General features: G+C 39.6%; 1 protein-coding gene across 1 annotated transcript in view; it reads left to right on the top strand.

Annotated features, from left to right (window-relative positions):
- Nucleotides 1-2,580: 2,580 nt before the first annotated feature.
- LOC105870698 (LEO1 component of Paf1/RNA polymerase II complex) overlaps nucleotides 2,581-20,373 on the top strand; it is a 37,121-nt gene continuing 19,328 nt past the window's right edge. Inside the window, exons 1-5 of the mRNA XM_012763461.3 lie at nucleotides 2,581-2,725; nucleotides 12,927-13,685; nucleotides 15,958-16,062; nucleotides 19,244-19,338; nucleotides 19,953-20,098. Coding sequence (XP_012618915.1) covers nucleotides 2,668-2,725; nucleotides 12,927-13,685; nucleotides 15,958-16,062; nucleotides 19,244-19,338; nucleotides 19,953-20,098 — 1,163 coding nt within the window. The 5' untranslated portion in view covers nucleotides 2,581-2,667. The remainder of the gene's footprint in view (nucleotides 2,726-12,926; nucleotides 13,686-15,957; nucleotides 16,063-19,243; nucleotides 19,339-19,952; nucleotides 20,099-20,373) is intronic.

Raw genomic sequence — 20,373 nt, 5'->3', positions numbered from 1 at the left:
TAGAAAAGCAATGGTCAGCATAAAGTATAGCAAAAAACGAAAACAAAGTATCTGTCAAAGAGCCAGAAGTTATTTGTTTTACACTATTTGTATGGGAAAAACACATTCATTTTGCTAGTCAGGTATATTGGCAAGGTTATTCAGCAGGCCATGTTGTAATTTAATTTGTTAAGATTTAATCAATAGGCCGGGTGTGGTGGCTCATGCCTGTAATCCTAGCACTCTGGGAGGCCTAAGCAGGAGGATTGCTCAAGACCAGGAGTTCAAAACCAGCCTGGGCAAGAGTGAGACCCGTCTCTACTAAAAATAGAAACAAATTAATTGACCAACTAAAAATATATAGAAAAAATTAGCCGGGCATGGTGGCACATGCTTGTTGACCCAGCTACTCGGAAGGCTGAGGCAGAAGGATTGCTTGAGCCCAGAAATTTGAGGTTGTTGTGAGGTAGGCTGATGCCATGGCACTCTAGCCCAGGCAACAGAGTGAGACTGTGTCTGATCAAAAGAAAAAACACAAAAAGATTTAATCAATGTACTTTTTAATTTTTTAAATTGTTTAATTAATAATTTATTTCATTTTTTAAAAAATATTTTTGGCCAACAACTGGGAATGAGTAATCAATGTACTTTTAAAGGATAGAACTCTACATGAAAATGAAACTGAATCACCATCAAATAGAGTACTTGTTTTTCCAGTATTCCAGATGGTTTTAAGGTGATCTATGTACTACTCTTACATCATCCATTTTATACACCAAAGCTCTAGGATTGATGATTACCATCCCCAGTCCCACCTCCTTTTTTTTTTTTTTTTTTTTAAAGAAATGAGGTCTTGCTCTCTTGCCCTCATAGAGTGCAGTGACAAGATCGTAGCTCCTGGCAACCTCAAACTCCTGGGCTCTAGCATCCTTCTGCCTTGGTCTCCCAAAGTGCTGGGATTACAGGCATCAGCTACTGCACCAGCCTTCACCTCTTAATACTTGCCTATTTGAACCCTATTAAGCACTCCAGTTTGCAACAAAAATATACCTCATAATCTCCAAGCTAAAAATTCATTGTTGCTTGTCCAAGACCAAAACTCCCATAGTGGCCTAATTAGGTAATAATTTAATACAGGATTTATATTTTTTTCAATTTTATACATAAAGTAGGTAAACAAAATGTACATAAAGTGGGGTAGGATGTGTCTTATTCTATCTTCTGCACCTATTACAGAATACCGCAGACTGGGTAATTAACCATGTAAGTTTATTTGGCTCACAGAGTGCCATGGCACTCGCATCTGGTGAGAGTCACCCCAAGGCGGAAGGCAGAAGTGAGCATGAGAGAGAGAAAATGGGGGTGGAATTCAACCAGGAGACCACTCCAGCAATAACTAACACATTCCCGTGATAACAGCATTTTTTTTTTTTTTTGAGACAGAATCTCACTCTGTTGTCCAGGCTAGAGTGCTGTGGTGTCAGCCTAGCTCACAGCAACCTCAAATTCCCAGGCTCAAGTGATCATCCTGCCTCAGCCTCCCAAATAGCTGGGACTACAGGTATGTGCCACCATGCCCGGCTAATTTTTTCTATATATTTTTAGTTGGCTAATTAATTTTTTGCTATTTTTAGTAGAGATGGGGGTCTCGCTTTTGCTCAGGCTGGTTTTGAACTCCTGGTTTTGAGCAATCCTCCTGCCTCGGCCTCCCAGAATGCTAGGATTACACAGGCGTGAGCCAGTGCCCGGCATAACAGTATTAATTCAGTATTGAGGGCAGAGCCCATGTCACCTCTTAATACTGTCACAATAGCAATTAAATTTCAGGAGTTTTGGAGGGGACCTTCAAACCACAGCAGGATTGAAAATCTGTGATGTTTGAGAAACCCTGCTCTAAAGCTGTGGCTGTCAACAAGTGTCTGGATGAAGACCTTTTTCAGGAGATCTAAGAGAGCCTCCCTGTTCCAGTTACACACACGTCTAGTGAGATCAGATTCTCTTCTGTGCTTCAACCACTGACATTTCTCAACAGATTGAACGGTGGAAGGAGCTTTGCGAATTTAGCTGTCTTCCTTTAAGCCAGATATTAAAGATATTTTCAAACCTGTAAAACAATTCCACTCTTTTATTTTTTAAGAAAAACATAGTCATTTGAAGCTAAACAAAAAAGCAATTTATGTTAACATGTTTATTATAAAATGAATTAATATTTTTAAAATTTCTGCTCTAAATAATAAATGGTAAATATCAATAGTTATAACCCACATACATAAAAGCTTTTTGGAGCACTCGACAATTTTTTTAAGAGAGTCAAAGGGTTCTGAGATCAAACAGTTTGAGACCAGCTGGTCAGTATGAAACAAAGAGCTTCAAGGCCTGACTCGTGATAGGTTCAACTCAGCCTGAGGATGGAGATCTCACCAAGCCCGGCCCGCTCACCCTGCACCCAAAACGCGGGAAGCTCCGCCCCGGGTGAGGATTCTGGCGTTTAAGAACAGACATTGACGAAGGGGCGGGGCTTGGCCGCCCAGAGGAAGTAGCAGTGTACGGGTTCATCCGGCAAGCGAAAACTAGGTCACAGAAGGAAAGGAGTCGCTTAAGAGAATCTTTGCGACAGTGTCGCGTCTCGTTGGTTCCGTGCCGTAAAAGCAGGCGCGGAGTTACCCCCTGCAGCGGACGTGAGCGGCAATGGCGGATATGGAGGATCTCTTCGGGAGCTACGCTGACAGCGATGCCGAGCGTAAAGGTGGGATGGGTTGGGCATCGGAGGAGGGATGCGAGTCTGCGAGTCGAGGCTTCAGCTGGGGAGGCTCCGGCGCCGCGGGCAAGGGATGGTGTTTCCTCCATTCCTGCCTGAGCGCCCCCTGCACTACCGGCGGTGGCACTCTCTCCCGGCGGGCGGGGACGATGAGACAAACACAGAGACTGAGCCTCGAGGTTCTGGGTGTCGGTGGAGCCTGAGGTTCCTGGGAGCGGGTGGAGCGAAGGGGGCGCGGGGCAAGGGTAGGGATGCGAGCGAGCCTGCGCAGTCCGGGCAGGAACCTTAGGGTTTCCTCTGCTTTACCTTGCCCAGGACGGCGCAGAGTAGGGGCTGTTAGTGAATGAATGGAAATGAGCTGCTCAGGAATATGGACCAGGGGTGGACACATTTACAGAGGGTCTCATAATGCTCTCTTGAATGAAACCAGAGCATGGCGGGATGGGAAGCTTGAGATGTCTGGGAGGAGTCTGGGATGGGGCTATACATAGGCTTTAGGCACTGGAAAAAATGTGTCCTCTGAGAGTTTGCGCAGAAACTCCAGAATTTCTTGAGTCTGTGATGTTAAAATAGGTAGCGTATGTGGTCTGTGTTTGGAGAGGAGGGATGAAGGGTTTGTTGATGAAAGCGATCCTCCTGCCTCAGCTTCCAGAGTGGCTGGGACTACAGGTGCTTGAAATGTGAATAGGAGTTATTTGAAGTGAGAAGGCACCCAAGACCAAGTTCAAAATTCTTGCAACCAAGTAGTGTACGTATGTATGTATCTATCTGTATTTTCCTTGGCAAAGTGCATTGTTGTGGTTTTTCTTCTCCCTACCCCCTCCATTTTATCCAACTCCAGTGTATTCATAATATATAGAGTATAGTGAAGGGAGCACTAGGTGGAGGTACAGAGAACTAAATTCTGATGTGAGGGCTCCGTGGGGATGGGTATCCAGGAGGCTCTACTAATTAGGATAAGTGTGGAGGTATAGAGCCTTGTATGCTGTTGTTCCACTACCTTTGCTAATGTTTTCATTCCCCCCTCATGTTTACTTGTCTATATCCTATTTACCCTTTAAGACACAGTTCTATGTGAACCCTCCCATGACCAATTTCCCTGAAGTTGCTCATTCCTTCTATAAGTATTTATTGATCCTCTATCATGTTCTAGCTACCTTGCTAGGTATTGGGGATATAATGATGCAAAAATAGTCACTCCACCCCCACAGCTTACATCCATGCTTAATACATATTTGTTAAATAATTGGATGGGTAGAAGCAATAGTTTCTTTCACAGGCTATACCCTGCAGTGCTTTCCCATTGCAAACTCAGTGTGTGGTGAAGTGATGTGTGGAGATGATTGCTCTGGGCTTCATGTTTACTTTCTTATAAGTCCATAGCAGCTTTCTTCCATCTTATCATTAGATAAAAGAACTCTATGATTTACTTCCAATTCTGATATGCTATCCTTGAAGATTGCTGTTGGTCCTGGAGATAGTGTGGATGTGACAGGGTAATTTATTATGCCTAGCATATTTCATTATTTCCCTGGTCTATGAAAGGTGTGGAAAATAACTCCATTTGGCAAGTTTCTTATCATAACAATGTGTACAACCTCAGCCTAGGCCCAGCGTGTTTCTTTCATGAATAAGTGTAAGTTCTTTTTAAATTTCTTTCTTTTTTTTTTCTCTTAATGAATAGTGAATATATTTTATTTCACTTATATTTTTCTTTTTTTTTTATTTCGGCATATTATGGGGGTACAGATTTTAAGGTTTCAATAAATGCCCATTCCTCCCCTCCCCCCCAACTCTGAGTCTCCAGCATGACCATCCCCCAGATGGTGCACATCTCACTCATTATATATGTATATACCCGCCCCCCGCCCCCCTCCCACCTGCCCAATACCCTATTACTGTAGTACCTATGTGACCACTTAGGTGCTATTCAGTTAATACCAATTTGCTGGTGAGTATATGTGGTGCTTGTTTTTCCATTCTTGGGAAACTGCACTTAATAGTATGGGTTCCAGCTCTAACCAGGAAAATATAAGATGTGCTATATCACCATTGTTTCTTACAGCTGAATAGTACTCCATGGTATACATATACCACATTTTATTAATCCATTCTTGGATTGATGGGCACTTGGGCTGTTTCCACAGCCTTGCAATTATGAATTGTGCTGTAAAATTTCTTTCAACAATGTTTTGTAGTTTTCATTGTATAAGTCTTGCCTTTCCTGAGTTAAATTTATTCCTAAATGTTTTATTCTTTTAGATACTATTGCAAGTGTTTTCTTAATTTCTTTCTTTTTTTTTTTTGGAGATAGGGTCTTACTCTTTAGCTGGGGATGGAGTGCAGTGGCATCATCATAGCTCACTGTAACCTCAAATTCCTGGGCTCAAGCTATTCTCCTGCTTCAGCCTTCCTAGTAGCTGGGACTACAAGCATGTGCCACCATGCCCAGCTAATTTTTTCTATATATTTTTAGTTGTCCAGCTAATTTCTTTCTATTTTTTCTAGTAGAGACGGGGTCTTGCTCTTGCTCAGACTGGTCTCGAACTCCTGAGGTCAAACAATCCACCTGCCTCAGCCTCCCAGAGTGCTAGGATTACAAGCATGAGCCACTGGCTGGCCATTGTCTTGTTCTTGATCTTAGGAAGAAAGCAGCTAAGCTTTCACCATATGATGATGTTAGCTGTAGGTTTTTGTGAATTTTTTGTAGATATCCTTTATTGGGTTGAGGAAGTTCTATTCTTGGTTTATCGAGTGGCTTTATCATGAGAGGGTATTGGATTTTGTTAAATGCTTTTTCTGCATCAAGATGATCACATGATTTTTCTCTTTCTTTTTTAATTTTTTACCACTGGCCTATCTTAACTGTCTTTCTGTCTTTTGAGACAGGGTCTCACTCTTGCTCAGGCTAGAGTACCGTGGTGCAGTCATAGCTCACTACATCCTTGAACTCGTGGGCTCAATCGATCCTTCTGCCTCACTCAGCCTCCTGAGTAGCTGGGACTATATGCCCAGTTAATTTGTCTAGTTTTTTTGTAGACATGAGGTCTTGCTCTTGCTCAGGCTAGTCTCTAACTCTTGGCTTCAAGCCATCTTCCTGCCTCAGCCTCCCAAAGTGCTAGGATTACAGGTGTGAGCCACCATGCCCAGCCTTGTCCTTTTAATATGCTATTGGGTTTGAGGCCAGGCGCAGTGGCTCACACCTGTAATCCTAGCACTCTGGGAGGCTGAGGGGTGAATCGTTTGAGCTCAGGAGTTCAAAACCAGCCTGAGCAAGAGCAAGACCCTACTAAAAATAGAAACAAATTAATTGGCCAACTAAAAATATATAGAAAAAATTAGCCAGGCATGGTGGTGTGTCCCTGTAGTCTCAGCTACTCGGGAGGCTGAGGCAGGAGGATCTCTTGAGCCCAGGAGTTTGAGGTTGCTGTGAGCTAAGCTAATGCCGTGGCACTCTAGCCCAAGCAACAGTGTGAGACTCTGTCTCAAAAAAAAAAAAAAAAAAAAAAATGCTAATAAGCTATTGGGTTTGGTTTGCTAGTGTTTTTTATTTATTTTTTATTTTTTGAAACAGAGTCTCACTTTGTTGCCCAGGCTAGAGTGAGTGCCATGGCGTCAGCCTAGCTTATAGCAACCTCAAACTCCTGGGCTCAAGCGATCCTGCTGCTTCAGCCTCTTGAGTAGCTGGGACTACAGGCATGCACCACCATGCCCGGCTAATTTTTTCTATATATATTAGTTGGCCAATTAATTTTTTTCTCTTTATAGTAGAGACAGGGTCTGGCTCTTGTTCAGGTTGGTTTTGAACTCCTGAACTCAAACGATCTGCCCGCCTTGGCCTCCCAGAGAGCTAGGATTATAGGCGTGAGCCACTGCGCCTGGCCAGGTTTGCTAGTGTTTTAAAAAATGATTTTTGCATCTATATGCATGAGGGATGTTGGTCTGTAGTTTTCTTATGATATCTTGGTCTGGGTTTGCTATCAAGGTAATGCTGGCCTCATAGAATAAGTTCGGAAGTGTTCCCTTGCTGCAATTTTTTGGCCAAGTTTGAGAAGGATAGGTGTTATTCTTTTTAAACGTCTGGTCTTGGGCTTTTCTTTGTTGGATTTTTCTCATTACTGAATCAAACTCTAGGTCTAATCAGACTTTTTATTTTATTTTTAGTCAGTTTTGATAGTTTATGTGTTTCTAGGAATTAATCCATTTTGTCTAAGTTATCTAATTTTTTGGCTTACAGTTGTTTATAATATTCTCTTATAATCCTTATTATTTTTGTAAGGTTGGTAGTAATGTCTCCACTTCCATTCCTGCTTTTAGTAATTTGAATCTTCTCTTTTTTTCTTGTTCAGTCTAGCTAGAGGTTTGTCAATTTCATTTACGTTTTCAAAGAAGAAACTATTGGTTTTCTTGATTCTCTCCATTGCTTTTCCATTCTCTATTTCATTTATCTCTGCTCTAATGTTTATTATTTCTTTCCCTCTTCTTGTTTTGGACTTAGTTTTCTTTTTCTGATTCCTTAAAGTGAAAGGTTAGGTTATTGATTTGAAATTTCTCTTTTTTAATGTATGTGTTTACAGTTATTTTCCTTTGAGCACTGCGTTCACCATAAGCATTGATATGTTTTGTTTTTATTTTTATTCATCTTAAAATATTTTCTAATTTCCCTTGTGATTTCTTTGAGTTCTTGGTTGTTTAAAAGTGTGTTAATTACCCCACATATGTTAATTTTTCTGATTTCCTCTGTTATTGATTTCTAATTTTATTCCATTGTGGTCAGAGAACATACTTTGTATGATATCAGTGTTTTAAAACTTATTGTGACTTGTTTTGTATCCTAACATGGTCTATCCTGTAGAATGTTCCATGTGCACATAGGAAGAATGCGTATTTTTCCTCTTATTGGATGGAGCGTCGTATTGATGTCTATTATGTCTGGCTGGTTTATAGTGTTGTTCAAGTAGTGACATTCAAGTCCTCTGTTTCTTTACTGATATTTTGTCTAGTCTTAGCCATTATTGAAGTCTCCAGCTATTGCATTATACTATCTATTTCTCCACTCAATTCTGTCGGTTTTGTTTTTAGGTGCATATAGGTTTATAATTATTATATCTTCATGATAGATTGACCCTTTTATTATTTTATAATGTCCTTCTTTGTCTCTTGTAACAATTTTTGTTTTAAAATCTATTTTGTCTGATATTAGTATACCTGCTATAGCACTCTTTTGGTTACTAGTTACATGCAATATCTTTCTATGCTTTCTCTTTCAACCCATTTGTGTATATATTTGGTCCTAAAGTGAGTCTTTTGTAAACAGTGTATATCTTTTTGGATCATTTCTTAATCCATTCTGTCAGTTTCAGACTTTAATTGGAGAGTTTAATCCATTTACATCTAAAGTAATACTGTTAAGAAAGGACTTCTGCCACTTTGCTTTTTGTATTCTATTTGTCAAACCTTTTCCTCTCTATTCCTCCACTTTCTAATATAACTGTTTTGATTCCTTTCTTGATTCTTTTCCTGTATATTTTTTAGTTTTATTTCTTAGTGGTTACCCTGGAGATTACAATTAACATCTTAATTTATAACAATCTAGTTTGGATTAATAACACCTTAATTTATTTATTATTTATTTGTTTGTTTGTTTATTTTTGAGACAAGATCTAGCTCTGTTGCCTGGGCTAGAGTGCAGTGGTGTCATCATAGGTCACTGCAACCTCAAACTCCTGGGCTTAGACAGTCCTACTGCTTAGCCTCCTGAGTAGCTGTCCTACAGGCATGTGCCTCCATGCCTGGCTAACTTTTTTATTTTTTGTAGAGATGAGGTCTCACTGTTACCCAGCATGGTCTTGAACCCCTGGGTTCAAGTGATCCTCCCGTCTTGGCCTCCCAAAGTGCTAGGATTACAGATGTGAGCCACAGTGCTTGGCCAATAGCGTCTTAATTTAAATAGTATACAAAAAGTTTGTTCCTATATAATTCCATTCTCTCTTGCCTTTATGTTGTTATTGTCACAAATTACATCTTTATACATTGTCTGCTCAATGACATAGATTGTTTTATGTAGTTATCTTTTAAATCTAGTTGAAAAGAGAAAAGGAGTTACAAACTAGAAATTAATATTGGTTTTTATAGCTACTACTTAGTTATCTTTACTGATGTTATTTCTTCATATGTATTCAAGTTATTGTTTATTATTCTTTCATTTCAGCCTGAAAGACTCCTTTTAGCATATCTTCCTATAGGGAAGGTCTACTAGCAGCAAACTCTCAGTTTTTGTTTATCTGGGAATGTCTTAATTTTGACATTTATGTTTTCATTGAGAAATGTACATAACACAAAACTAACTGTTTATAAGTTTCATTGGTACTTATTAACCATATAAGTTTCAGTGGAACAATTCAGTGGTACTTAGTACAATTACAGTGTTGTTCAACCACTTCCTCTATCTAGTTACAAAATATTTTCATCCTACTAAAGTAAAACTCTGAATGCATTAAGCGCTTATTCCATATGTGTTCCTTCTCCCAACACTTGTCAACCATCAATCCAATCTGCTTTCTGTGTGTGGATTTACTTATTTTGGGAATTTCATATAAATGGAATTATGCAGTGTGGCCTTTTGTGTCTGGCTTCTTTCACTTAGAATAATGTCTTCAAGGCTGTGTAGCATGTATTAGTACTTCATTCATTTTTAATGACTTAATATTCCATGGTATGTGTATATCCCAAATTTGTTAGTCCATTCATTTTTTGGTGGACATTAGATTGTTTCCACCTTTTTGCTATTTGACTAGTGCTGCTATGAATATTTATGTACAAGTATCTGGGTGCCTGTTTTCAGGTTTTAGGAGTATACATGTTGGAGTGGAATGGTAAAATCATACATATTTTAATTCTTTAACTTTTTGAGAGATGGCCAAATTGTTTTCCACAGTGGCTGAACCATTTTACCTTACCACCAGCAAGGTACAAGGGTTCCATTTCTCCACATACTTGCCAACACTTATTTTTGTTTTTATTTTATTTTTTTAAATATAGCGATCCTTGAGGGTGTCAAGTGGTATCTCATACTATCTCGTGATGATTTCAATTTTCATTTCCCTAAAGGCTAGTGATGTTGAACATCTTTTCATGTACTTTTTGGCCATTTGTGAAACTTTGAAGAAATATCTGTTCAAATCCTTTGTCCTGGCCGGGCGCAGTGGCTCATGCCTGTAATCCTAGCACTCTGAGAGGTTGAGGCAGGCTGATCGCTCGAGGTCAGGAGTTCAAAACCAGCCTAAGCAAGAGTGAGACCCCATCTCTACTAAAAATAGAAAGAAATCAATTGGCCAACTAATATATATAGAAAAAATTAGCCGGGCATGGTGGCACATGCCTGTAGTTCCGCCTACTCGGGAGGCTGAGGCAGGAGGATCGTTTGAGCCCAGGAGTTTGAGGTTGCTTTGAGCTAGGCTGATGCCACGGCACTCACTCTAGCCTGGGCAACAAAGTGAGACTCTGTCTCAAAAAAAAAAAAAATCCTTTGTCCTTGATTGATTGCTTGATTGAGATGGGGTCTTGCTATGTTGCCTAGATTGGTCTTAAAGTCCTGGGCTCAAGTAATTATCCTGCCTCAGCCTCTTGAGTAGCTGGGACTATAGGCATGCACCACCATTCCTTGCCCTTTGTCCATTTTTTAAATTGAGTTATCTTATTTTTGTAAATGTTGTTTGTATATTCTGGATACTAGACACTTATCAGATATATGATTTGCAAATTTTTCTCTATTCTATAGGTTGTTTATTCACTTTGTAAAATTTTTGTAAATTTATGGGGTACAAGTGTAGTTTTGTTACATAGATTGCATAGTGGTCAAATCAGGACTTTTAGGGTATCTGTCACCTGAATAATGTACATCATACCCATTAAGTAATTTTCTCCCACCTCCACCCTTCTGAGTCTTCATTGTCTTATCATTCCACTCTCTACATCCATGTGTTTTCTCACTTTCTTAATAATGTCATCTGTTGCACAAGTTTTTCATTTTGAGAAAGTCTAATTTATCTATTTTTTCTTTTGTTTCTTATATCTCAGCTTTTGAAACATAGTTTTGCTTAATATAAAATTCTTAGTTGACAGTCTTTTTCTTTCAGCACTTTGAATATGTCATCTTATGGAAAGCTGTTATCCTTATTGGGAAATCAGCTATTATCCTTATTGAAGATCCCTTGTATGGGATGAATTGCTCCTCTTTAGTGGCCTTTGGGATTCCTTCTTTGTCTTTGGCAGTTTTTTGTTTTTTTGTTTTTTTTTTTTTGAGACAGAGTTTCGCTTTGTTGCCCAGGCTAGAGTGAGTGGTGTGGCGTCAGCCTAGCTCACAGCAACCTCAAACTCCTGGGCTCAAGCAATCCTCCTGCCTCAGCCTCCTGAATAGCTGGGACTACAGGCATGCACCACCATGCCCGGCTAATTTTTTCTATATATATTAGTTGGCCAATTAATTTCTTTTCTATTTATAGTAGAGACGGTCTCGCTCTTGCTCAGGCTGGTTCGAACTCCTGACCTTGAGTAATCTGCCTGCCTCGGCCTCCCGGAGTGCTAGGATTACGGGGCGTGAGCCACTGCACCCGGCCTGTCTTTGGCAGTTTGATAGTGATGTACCTAAATTTGTCCTACTTGGCATTCATTGAAGTTCTTGGATGTTTTCAGCCTTTTTTTTTTTTTTTTTTTAATATTCCATCTGTTTTTCTCTCTCTCTTTTCTCTTCTGGGAGAGGAGACTTTATTATGTATATGTTAGTATACTTGATGGTGTCCCACAAGTCTTTTAGGTTCTGTTCATTTTTCTTCTTTCATTTCTCTTTCTGTTCCTCAGACTGGATAATCTGAATTGACCTGTCTTCAAGTTTGCTGATTCTTTCTTCTTCCTGTTCAAATCTGTTGAGTCTCTCTAGTTAATTTTTTATTTCAGTTATTGTACTTTACAATTCCAGATTTGGTAGTACACCATTTTCGTGTTTGGTCTTCTTCAGGGGCAGTTTCTAGCCTTTTTCCTATGTATGGACCATACTTTCTTGTTTCTTTGCATGTCTTATAATTTTTTTATTAATTCCTGGGTTCTTTAAATATTATAATGTGGCAATTCAGGAAATCTATAATACATTCTGTCTCCTCCCTAGGATTTTTCATTGCTGTTTGTTATAGCAGTAGTTGTTTATTTGTTTAGTGACTTTTTTGAGCTACTTTTGTAAAGTCTGTAATCTTTGTTGTGTGTGGCCATTGAGATCTCTGTTCTGTTAACTTAGTGGTCAGCTAGTGGTTGGACAGGGATTTCCTTAAATGCTTAGAACTCCCAAAATCTCCCAGTCTTTCCAGCTTGGCTCTGTGTGTGTTTGGGGCATGCTTTCAACACTCCGCCAGGGAGTGTACAACCCTGCCTTTGCCTTCATTTCCTTCTTGCACAGAGCCTGAAATTCAGCCAGAGGTAAGAGCTTAAGGCCTTCTCAGTTTTTCCCTGAGCATGTGCATGGTCCTTGGCTTGTGTGTGACCTTCTTTAATAGATCTCCAAGAATATATGTAGGAGCTTTTTAAATTCTTTACTCCCCTTATCATTGCATTCCCCAGTCTTTCCTCCCAAGCTTTTTGGCTACTCTCTTGTCTGTCCTAACTGTCAGTATCCATTGTTCCTGGCAGAGGTGATTAGTACATTTGCCTGTCAATGTTTTTGACAACCCCCTCACCCCCATGTAGCATGTAGCTGCCTTGGCACTGGGAGTTCCAAGATAGGTGAGATAAAGGCAAGCACTTTGAGCTAGTCCTTTAGGGAGCCACCAGACAGGCCAAAACTAACAATCACAGTTCTTTGTAAATAAGGTGCATTTTGCTCCTTCCAGTAGTGGTACCTGTATCAGAAATGCAGGCTGTTCTCTTCAGGGCACCATCAAGCTAGGGAGCTGTGGATGGCATGAGGGTAAGTTAATATACCACAAAGTTCTGGTTATTTACTGAGATTCAGCTAGTTTTTCTTGACTAAGCATTCTCCTGGTTGTTCCAACTTTTGGTTAGTCTCTGGAGTACTGAGAAAGTAGATACTAACAGTTTTTTTTGCCAGTTTCTTCATTGCTTTTATGTTGGGAAGGACTTTTGGAGTATCTTACTTTGCCTTGTTTTGCTGATGTTACCCTGTGTTTATATAATCCCATAGATTCTGATTCTGGATCTGACTCAGATTCTGATCAAGAGAATGCTGCTTCTGGCAGTAATGCCTCTGGAAGTGAAAGCGATCAAGATGAAAGAGGTGATTCAGGACAACCAAGTAATAAGGAACTGTTTGGAGATGACAGTGAGGATGAGGGAGCTTCTCATCACAGTGGCAGTGATAATCACTCTGAGAGATCAGACAATAGATCAGAAGCTTCTGAGCATTCTGACCGTGAAGACAATGACCCCTCAGATGTAGATCAGCACAGTGGATCAGATGCCCATAATGATGATGAAGATGAAGGTCATAGATCAGATGGAGGGAGCCACCACTCAGAAGCAGAAGGTTCTGAAAAAGCACATTCAGATGATGAAAAATGGGACAGAGAAGATAAAAGTGACCAGTCAGATGATGAAAAGACACAAAATTCTGACGATGAGGAGAGGGCACAAGGATCTGATGAAGAAGATAAGCTACAGAATTCTGATGATGATGAGAAAATGCAGAACTCAGATGATGAGGAGAGGCCTCAGCTTTCCGATGATGACAGACAACAGCTGTCTGAGGAGGAAAAGGCTAATTCTGATGATGAACAGCCAGTGGCTTCTGATAATGATGATGAGAAACAGAATTCTGATGATGAAGAACGACCACAGATGTCTGATGATGAGAAAATGCAAAATTCTGATGATGAAAGGCCACAGGCCTCAGATGAAGAACGTAGGCATTCGGATGATGAAGAGGAACAGGACCATAAATCAGGTAATACAGTTATAAGAACCAAAATGGTTTAGGAGAAGCATCCAGATACAGCAGTGGCCCATTTATTTTTTTTTTCATTCCCATCTTTATTACCTTGTTTTTTTCTTCTGCTCCCCATTTCAACCTTTTCTAACTCTATATGTTTTGCTTCTTTTAAATCTTTCTAATCTCTTTATTCTCTCTCTCTGTTTCCCTTCTATCCCTAGATGATAGATCATGGGAAAAACAATTTAAAGAGGACAGTTTTAGAGAGGTGTGTATGGTGCTAGAGGAGCTAGATAATGAGTTGAGTTGGTTCCATTTCAGTGTGTAAAGAGCGTGCCTCATGTACGTGGGGAAAAACAATAACACTGAAATGGCCCCATAGGGTAGCTGTACTGAGATGTTGTTCCAGTTCAGATTTTTAAGATCCAAAATTTGATCATCCAGGGGTAGTCAGGCTCTAAGGAGTTTACTCAAACTAATCAAATTTATAAAAAACTAATGTGTAAAAATTGAATTGCAAAATTGTTTCAAGAAGACCAGTTATTTCTTCCTTATCACTGTATTCTTTGCTTGGGTAAATCTATACTGAATAGCAAATTACAATAATCAGGAGGTTGCCTAGGGAGTGTAACATCTAGAAAATGTACACATGGCTGGATGATCTCAGTGGACAGTGTATGAGCTATGCCAGTTTGATGTGTGAGTCCCCAACCCTACAGAGATGAGCTTGGGTCAAAGCACTCATTCCCTAAAGACAACAGGAAACATGCAGCCAAACTTGGGCTTCTGCATCCCCCTTTTATAATTGTCATTTAGATTGTTCTGCTCAAGTTAACGTATCCTTCCTATAGAGTGTAAAAAAGAAATTAGAGATCACATTTCTTTGTATTATATAAAAGTCACCTTAATTAGGTTGAAGTCTCCCTGAAGTATTGTCTGGATTGCTTAATTTCTGTAGGTGATTGGTTATATTAATTACATTTTGATTCTGTCCTCTTAGCATAAATGTGGGGGAATCTTTTCCTCTGTAACACAAAGCTCACAGGATAGCATTCAGAACTACATTTTGGCATTATTGGGAGAAGAAGGCAAAATATTTCCAGAGATGTATATAGGTCTATGTAGACTGTGAATACAGTAAATATTCAATAACTAATTCAGAGTAGGGTTGTTTATATCATTATCAGAATCTTTAAGGCTCTTGCACTATCTCCTAAATACCAGCAGATTAACTGAAGATTAGAGTCATAGTAGGGAATTTTGTAGCTGGTCATCCTGCTTACCTCTTACTAGTTGTACTGCAGTTTGGTTGATTTTCATCAAGTTTTTAGTTAAACAACTATACCATCTAGAAATAGTGGTATATTTGTCTCTTCCAATATTTTTACCTTTTTTCTTCTGTAATTTGTTTTATATAAATTTGATCATAAGTTTCAGTACTACTTTTCTCATTTCTACCAAGTTTTCCTGCTTTCAGAAACCAGTGTTCCTCTTTTAAATTTTGTTTTTAAGTTAACATACAGTAGAGTGTTTTTTTTTTTAACCTGTGTATACAACTCTATTACTTGTAATATATGTATAGATTTGTGTAACCACCACTACAGTCAGGATACAGCAACAGTCCCCGACCTTTTTGGCACCAGGGACTGGTTTTGTGGAAGACATGGAAGGGTGCTAGGTGAGGGTGTTAGGGGAGGCAGAGCTCAGGCGGTGATGGGAGTGATGGGGAGCAGCTATAGATAACAGATGAAGCTTTGCTGCCCGCTTGCCCACCCGCACTCACCTGATTTCTAAGTTTTATGGAAGACAATTTTTCTGAGGGGGGTTGGGGTGGTTGGGGGGTGGGCTCAGATGGTTATGCACAGTCCAGTTCCCAACAGGCCAAAGACTAGTACTGGGTCGCAGCCTGGGGGGTTAGGACCACAGGAATATAGAACAACTATGTTGTCCTAAAAAACTCCCTTATGCTACACCCTTCCTCCACCCCAACCCCTGGCACCCACTGGTCTTTTCCATCACTATACTTTTATCCTTTCTAGAATGTCATATCAATGAAGTCATACAGTAAGTATGTAGCCTTTTCAGATTGGCTTCCTTCACTTAGCCTAATGCATTTTAGATTCATCCAAATCGTTACATTTGTCAGTAGTTAATTCATGTTTATTGTTGAGTAGTATTCCATTGTATGGATATACCACAGTTTATCTCCAATGTTGCTTTTAAGACATAAAATTCAAAGTTATAATGCAACTGTGATTATGCAGAACTTCTAATTCTACTCTTATAGAATCTGCAAGAGGCAGTGATAGTGAAGATGAAGTTTTACGAATGAAACGCAAGAACACAATTGCATCTGATTCAGAAGCGGATAGTGACACTGAGGTTCCAAAAGGTATCCATGTATTTTTTTAATGTATGTTTGTATTTCTTTAGCTCTTTCTGTATTTAATTGTAGTGTACTCCCAACCCTGAGTGTTTACCGCAGATTGCAAGACCAACAGAAAATAGTGTAGATACACTTGCTGTACCCAGAGAAGTTGTACAGATGTGAGGGGCTCACGCTTAATTAGTTGCAGAGGAACCTAACTCTTTGTTTATAGTTAGAGTGAATCTGTTGTTAGAGGTCTCAACTTCTGGTTGGGATGGAGGTGACTATGCCCATTCTTCAGTTTGAATCATGACAGTCCCAGAGCACCTGGTTTTTAAGTTCTTCACAATTTAATATCTGTTGAAGAAACTGATTCTTTGAGCTATGGGTTAGATGAAGAGTTTATAAAAACCCAGTGTCCAGGTGTGGTGGCTCAGGCCTGTAATCCTAGCACGTTGGGAGGCCCAGGTGGGAGGATTGCTTAAGGCTAGGAGTTTGAGACCAGCCTGAGCAACACAGCAAGACCTTGTCTCTACAAACAAATAGCAAAATTAGCCAGGTGTGGTGGCACATGCTTGTAGACCCAGCTACTCGGAAGGCTGAGGTAGGAGGATTGCTTGAGCCCAGGAGGTTGAGGTTGCAGTGAGCTATGATGACACCACTGTACTCTAATCTGGGTAATAGAGCGAGACCCTGTCTCAAAAACAAAACTAAACTAACCTAAAAAGAAAAAACCTAGTGTTTATTTGTTGTAAGGATTAAAGGAGATCTACCTATTCACCTCTTTATATGACTGTTTGCAAATGGCAAATCAGTATGCAATGAAGATGTTAGTGTAAGTTACAGCAAACATTATTTAAGAGATGAGATCTCACTATATTGCCCAGGTTGGTCTTGAACTCTTGGGCTCAAGCAATCCTCTTGCCTTGGCCTCCTGAGTAGCTGGGACTACAGGTGCATACCACCATGCCAGACTAATTTTTTAAAAAATTGTTTTAGAAGCCGGGCGCGGTGGCTCACGCCTGTAATCCTAGCACTCTGGGAGGCTGAGGCGGGCGGATTGCTCAAGGTCAGGAGTTCGAAACCAGCCTGAGCAAGAGCGAGACCCCGTCTCTACTATAAATAGAAAGAAATCAATTGGCCAACTAATATATATATAAAATTAGCCGGGCATGGTGGCGCATGCCTGTAGTCCCAGCTACTCGGGAGGCTGAGGCAGCAGGATTGCTTGAGCCCAGGAGTTTGAGGTTGCTGTGAGCTAGGCTGACGCCATGGCACTCACTCTAGCCTGGGCAACAAGCGAGACTCTGTCTCAAAAAAAAAAAAAAAAAAATTGTTTTAGAGATGGCGTCTTGCTTTGTTGCCTAGGAGCTCCTGGGCTTAAGCGATCCTCCTACCTCAGCTTCCTGAGTAGCTGGGACTACAGGTGTGAGCCACTGTGCCTGGCTAATAATTTTGATAGATACTTTGATTATGTACAGCTGTTATTGTGCTGAATGGTAATTAGGTATTATGTCAAATAGCTTATGTAAATTATCATAAGTAACCTAGCTAAAGTAAACATTTAGAGGGCCAACTAGAGAAAAGGAGAGAGCTGGTCAGAGCAGCATACTCTGTGATTTACTTAAAGATCTATAACTGGTAGTTAGTTACATGCATAGACTTTGGAATTAGATGATCCAAGTTTGAATCTTTCTATCTTCCCTTTCCAACTATATGATTTTGGTCAAATTACTTATTAAGCGTCAATTTTTGGATTTGTAAATGGGAGATGATGCTAACGATCTTATGGGCTATGAGAATTAGGTAAGATATCATTATTTTTTGCAATTTGTTCACAGATATTTATTGAGAATCTGCTGTGTACTAGTACTGTTCTGGGCACTGGGAATGTAGCAATGATCAAAATGGATAAAAACCTCTCCCTAGTAGAACTCACATTCTTTGGATTGGGTAGGGGAACTAATAACACAATAAGTAAATTAAATATATAATATATTGGATGGTGATAAAAACTAAGAAGAAAATAATTAGGAAGGTGCATGAGAATGTGGGTGGGTAGGGTTGTATTTTTGGCGATCTTTATCATATAGATGAATGAAGACCATATAGATTTTAATTATTACAGTAACTTTTTTGAAGTGTTGATTAATTTCATACTTCTGTGAATGAGTATTTAGAAGATCGGTTTATCACAAAATAGATTTTTTTTTTTGAAACAGAATCTCACTCTGTTGCCCGGGCTAGAGTGCCATGGCATCAGCCTAGCTCACAGCAACCTCAAACTCCTGGGCTCAAGCAATCCTCCTGCCTTAGCCTCCCGGATAGCTGAGACTACAGGCATGTGCCACCATGCCTGGCTAATTTTTTCTATATATTTTTAGTTGACCAATTAATTTCTTTCTATTTTTAGTAGAGACGGGTTCTTGCTCTTGCTCAGGCTGGTATCGAATTCCTGACCTTGAGTGATCCTGCCTGCCTTAGCCTCCCAGAGTGCTAGGATTACAGGTGTGAGCCACCATACCTGGACACTGGGATTTTATAAACTCTACAAAAGAGATATTTCTTGTATTGATATATTCAATACCCTGGCCTTCCTTTCCTCTTCTTTTTCAGTGATCTTGTCCTCTACCCTCAGTAAGTCACTCTCATAGTTTTATCCCAGACCATGTCATTATCAATAATTGTAACTCTTCTATAATCTCAATTTTTATCAGTCTGCTTTCTGACCAACTTTCTATCTTCTGTGTACTCACTTTAGTACCCTACCTTGGTTTATTGTTTTATATAGATTGTCGTTGGTTTTTGCCTATACCTAGGTGATGTTCTGCTTATGGGAATAGGGCCTGGGTAGACATGGATCTGTAATTTTGAAACTTGGGGGCTTATGTAGAGAATAATCCCCAACTTTGAGTAGACTGTAGGAAACATTTGGGCTCCTAGGGAATAAAGGCAAGTGGAAGAACAAGGTTATAGAAAGTGAAAGGAGGAAGAAGTGCCTCCTGTACAGCTTTGCCTATCACTGCATTTGCCCCTTCTGGTTCCACACACATTCTAGCAGGTCTTTGAGAGCCAGGCTCAGAGTTGTGTTTTGGGTGGTGTACTGGTGCTGATCCAGAAACACTGGGAATATGTTGAAGTGATCAGCTTTGAAGAATCTTAGTCACAGATACTAATACTGCGCATTTTTCCTCCTGCATTGAAGATAATAGTGGAACCATGGATCTGTTTGGAGGTGCAGATGATATATCTTCAGGAAGTGATGGAGAAGATAAACCACCTACTCCAGGACAGCCTGTTGTAAGTAAAAGTACTAATGTGAACTGGGCCCCTTATTCAAGGCTAATGAGTAAGACATTTCAGAGGTGAAGGATCTCTTACTCTAGGAAGAAGAAATCAATAAATGAATTGTAACGTGGAAATACAATAAACAGATGACTTTCTTAGTTATGTAGGAAACACTTGGTTATAAGGGGGAGTAGAAATAACTGCCCAACATGAGTTGGTGCCATGCCTTAGAGGGCTATACTGGGAGGACCTTGATTTGAGAACCATTGAAGTGTTTTTCTTGTTCATGCCAAGAATTGTGTGCTGTATTCATAATCTTCTCTGATTTATTAAAACAGAGTGACTTCATATTGAAATATTGATTAGTTTCGTACTTCTGTTGATGAATATTTGGAAGATAGATTTATCATAAAGAGATATTTTCGTGTACTAATGAATTCAAACTGATCTTGTTTCCCGTGAAGTTTTTGGGGAGTGGGTGGGTTGGGATGGGGATTAAGGGATACTTTAGTCTTGAAGGGATGTATAAATATTCTTCTTGCTCATCTGAATAATTAAAGTGTGAACTTTGAAGCAAGCCATTTCTAAGATCCCATCAAGCTCTAAAATTCTGATTCTTTTCCTAGGATGAAAATGGATTGCCTCAGGATCAGCAGGAGGAGGAGCCAATTCCTGAGACCAGGATAGAAGTGGAAATACCCAAAGTAAACACTGATTTAGGAAACGATTTGTATTTTGTTAAACTGCCCAACTTTCTCAGTGTAGAGCCCAGGTAAGGGAATCAGTTAAAATTTTTTCTGGATGTTGAATTAGAAATATATGAAATGTTAATGTTTTTCTTACTTTACATTGAGTTGATTAATCACAAAAATGGAAAATGGGTTATATATCTCTAAAAAACTTAAGCATATCTCAAAATAGAAAAAGTATGTATTGATAGAGGAGACTTAATGCTTACGTTTGTTTTTAGTAGTTTGGTACTTTCTTATGAATTAGCAGACATCAGAAGTCTTAAAGATATTATTTAATTAGTACAGCCCTGAAAAA

This window comes from Microcebus murinus, chromosome 6 (assembly GCF_040939455.1).
Source record: "Microcebus murinus isolate Inina chromosome 6, M.murinus_Inina_mat1.0, whole genome shotgun sequence".
NCBI lineage: Eukaryota > Metazoa > Chordata > Mammalia > Primates > Cheirogaleidae > Microcebus > Microcebus murinus.
Note: the sequence above shows the minus strand (reverse complement) of the source record. Positions and strands in the feature narration are given on the sequence as shown.